Source organism: Vicia villosa, linkage group LG7 (assembly GCF_029867415.1).
Source record: "Vicia villosa cultivar HV-30 ecotype Madison, WI linkage group LG7, Vvil1.0, whole genome shotgun sequence".
Lineage (NCBI taxonomy): Eukaryota > Viridiplantae > Streptophyta > Magnoliopsida > Fabales > Fabaceae > Vicia > Vicia villosa.
The window spans coordinates 51,325,470-51,328,956 of NC_081186.1; the positions used below are offsets into that span (position 1 = coordinate 51,325,470).

The 3,487-nt window shown below is 33.8% G+C and overlaps 1 protein-coding gene across 2 annotated transcripts; it reads right to left on the reverse strand.

Moving 5' to 3' along the window:
• Positions 1–206: 206 nt before the first annotated feature.
• On the reverse strand, positions 207–2,619 carry LOC131617218 (uncharacterized). Of its 2 annotated transcripts, none has more exons than XM_058888557.1 (7): positions 2,481–2,619; positions 2,268–2,392; positions 1,785–1,864; positions 1,550–1,691; positions 1,323–1,472; positions 587–890; positions 207–480 (listed from the first exon to the last, which is right to left on the reverse strand). In XM_058888557.1, the coding sequence occupies exons 1-6, from the start codon at positions 2,557–2,559 to the stop codon at positions 588–590; spliced, it is 879 nt and encodes a 292-aa protein (XP_058744540.1). In that variant the 5' UTR covers positions 2,560–2,619; the 3' UTR covers positions 207–480; position 587. The 2 variants fall into 2 exon arrangements, with proteins under 2 accessions (XP_058744540.1, XP_058744539.1); XM_058888556.1 differs by having other exon boundaries at positions 2,268–2,395.
• Between the last annotated feature and the right edge of the window lie 868 nt (positions 2,620–3,487).

Genomic DNA, 3,487 nt, shown 5'->3' on the forward strand with positions numbered 1-3,487 from the left:
CAGATCTTGTCGCCAAGAACGAAAACATCAAATCTTGTTTGACGGTATTAGGAGGAAGGTGAAAATGAAGACTCTGTTAAGGGGGTCATTGATGTCAAAAAGTAAAGCTGGTGTCATTACAACATAACACTATTATCTACTGTCAACAAAATTGATAATCTACCCCTGAAATTAGCCTTCTACATCAGTTACACAAAATAACAATGTAAAACAAATGCAAGATATGGATAATTCATGGTTCATTCAGTTAGAACTGCCTACATTTCAAAACAAGGCTTGGACACACCTATATTAGTGTCTGATTAAAAAACCAAAATATTCATATGGTAGCATAATTCTATTTTTATGCCAAAGTTTCTTGGATCTAAGAGAAAACTAAGAAAACAAGCTTAATAACATTAAGCGAAATGTTGAACGTTTAAAATAAAATGACAACCACGCATATCGTCTTCGCTGCAAATCATTGTAAATATCACTCATCTGCATAGATTACAAGATAAGGAAACATCTTTGCATTAGAAAAGGGAACAAAGAGGTAAATATAATCCTAGAGTAAAATGTAACTAAGAATAATGATATGAAATACCTCATAGTTCAATATCTTGAACTCCTACTAAGAATGAACTTGCATCATTTGATCCCAAAAGTGGAATATACTCTGACCCCCTCACATGAACACTAAAGCAAGCGTTCTCTATTTTCATGACACTTTGAAGCATGACATCCATCTTTGTTTTCATATCAGAACTATCATCCATATGTGGCACGACGAGTGTAAGCTCCCTATAGATATCACGTGCAAAACTGCATATTTTCTCAGCAAATTCAAGTTCACCGTCTGATATCCTACCAATAGCCAACCGCATGAGCTCTCCTGTCAAATCTGCAAGCTGCAACAGAATATTGAGAACCTTATAGAGAAAAAGTATAATTAAGTTGGATGGTAACTTCATCTAGATATAAAGATTACCAAAGGAGAAATAAAAGCAAACAGAATTGTAGAGATCATCACAACAAATCAAGCACTTAAGAATCCATTGAAGCTGCCCTTATTAAAATGTTAACAATGAAACTAACAAAACACCGACACATGTGGTTACATTCAATTGTTCATTTTTCTCAAATTAATATTGGTGTTGAGATGCCAGTGTCGTGCCACTGTCAGGTGTCTGTGTCAGAGGTATTCAATGATTTATTTTTCTCAAATTATTATTGGTGTTGAGGTGTTAATGCCGTGTCACCATCAGGGCTTTGTTATATCAAATAGTCAACAACATGAATAGATCGCTTGGATAACAGTATAAACCGAAAAAGAAACTCACCCCTAAAAGATAATCAAGGATGTTTATCTGCAGAGGCTCAAGAGAAGGGTCACTAAGTGGTAACAATGTGTCATTCATCTCATCAAGCTTCAAAAGAGTTCCGTTTTTACAGAAACTGCAGAACGTAGCTGCTTCGACATACTCCTGTATCTGCCAACACAGACAAAAAAATCAGATAAAAGGATTTGAACTCAAACATTGAAACAATAAAGTAACTCAAAGCATACCCCAGGTGAGTAGGCCCGTCTTAGCTTCCAAAAATCAGTTCCCTGCAGTTCTTTGACTAGTCGAGACACATACTGGTTTGTCACAGCAGCTAAATCCTTTTCTGCTTTCTCAAGTACTTCCACTTTATTGTGTTTACTCATCCTTGTTAAAAAAAATAGAATATGGTATGTAAGACCAAGAAATTAAAGAACAAGTAAAGAAGGAAGAGATTGAGATGTAAAATCCATAGGTAACCTGTGCACTTGAAATATGACCTTTTTGCTATTCATTGTTATATCACGGCTTGCTTTCACCACTCTTTCCCGTTTATCATTCTACAAATACAGGTTTACAAAAGTCTCAAAATAACAGTCAATAGCACTGAATGGTAGTATGCATATACTTCAAATTCAAAGGCATTCAAATTATTGTTAAGTCAGTTTCTAAATATTATCAGTGAATCAAAACTTTATATGAAGGGGTAGCATGCATTGTGCACCTAAATGAGAATAATTATTTCTCAAAACCCCATTAAACCTAAATGAGTTGTAAACCTAAATGTTTCTCAAAACCCCATTAAACACACACCAAAAAATTATAAAAACTAATAAAAGATCAAATCTTTAGGCATCAAAACACCAACCCTTAAACCTAATTTCTTCACTCTTTTCCACACTGAACTCACAATCATGCAATGAAATTTAGCAAGCTTGAAAAATCATAGATAAGAAACATTACAAGGTTATTGAGATATTCAACATAATTGGTGAAAGGTCCCTTCATAGCAGACTCTGTTGCATTTGCAGTGGCAGTGGCCATGGTTTTTGCCCTTTTTGTTGTGTTCTGGAAGTTGGTTCCTGCAACTGCTGAAAACATGAAAATCGAAAATTAAATCAAAATTGTTAATGTGACAAAATCAAATGAGAGAGAAGAGAGAAGAAAGAGGGTTACTTTGGTGAAGACGTTGAGGTTTTTCCGATGCCATGAAAAGAGAAACTTTGTGAAGTGAAGATGAAAAGGAACGTAACATCTGTTATGTTCTTCCGAGAACACCTAAACGCCTAATTTAAACCCAAAACCACAAAATAAAATTAAAACTAAGAAATATTATTTGAAAAAAATTAAATTATGAGAATAGAAATGTGAATAAAAATTATAAGTAGAATGTAATTATTTAATTATAAAATGATTTCTATTTTCTATTTAGAAAAAATCATTCTATTTCAATTATAATAGAAAGATATTTCACACATTTATCCATACATATAAAACTTAAGTCATGTGTGACGCTTTCACGTCATTGTCGTTGGTCAAGTCACTGGATGAAGATACATCTAAGTAAACAGGGGGAACAAAACAATTGAGTAGTGGGGGTTTTATAAATTTTTTTCAATTATTGCTAAATATATAATATAGTAGAAAACTGTGGTAAACATTTTATTCAGCACATGTAATATAAAGAATTATTTAAAATTTAGTGGGGGTATAAGCCCATACACAATTCTACATGGGTCCATCTCTATATCTAAGTCTCGTAGACCGTCATTCCGAGATATTCTCACTAAAGATTGAGGAGTCACTACTGTGAAGGAGAGATTAGATCTGATTGAAAAGGAACTTATGAAAGTCTCTTTTGAAGGAGGAAATTGATTGAAAAAAGACTTATGAAAGTCTCTGTTGAAGGAGAAAACTGATTGCTACCAAAGATCACGATGGATGAGAAGATTTTTCAAAAGTTGTGCAATCCTTAGAAGGAGACGCTAGTTATTAAACTCATTGGGAAGAATGTGGGTTATCATTTGATGAATGATAGGTTGAAAAAGATTTAGAGGTTTTGAGATCATGGACATTGACAATGACTTCTTTATGGCCAAGTACGAAATGCTCGCAGATAAGGATAAAGTTAATTATGTCAAAAGCCCCCTAGATGTTGTTTGACCATTATTTAGTAGTGGCTC

Excerpts from the sequence above, each read along its gene's own strand:
- LOC131617218 (XM_058888556.1), bottom strand. The coding sequence starts at position 2,559 with ATGTTACGTTCCTTTTCATCTTCACTTCACAAAGTTTCTCTTTTCATG. Across the intron at positions 1,865-2,267 it reads TTGAATATCTCAATAACCTT|AATGATAAACGGGAAAGAGT; the intron begins GTAATGTTTCTT and ends CTGTATTTGTAG. Across the intron at positions 891-1,322 it reads TCCTTGATTATCTTTTAGGG|CTTGCAGATTTGACAGGAGA; the intron begins GTGAGTTTCTTT and ends ATTCTGTTGCAG.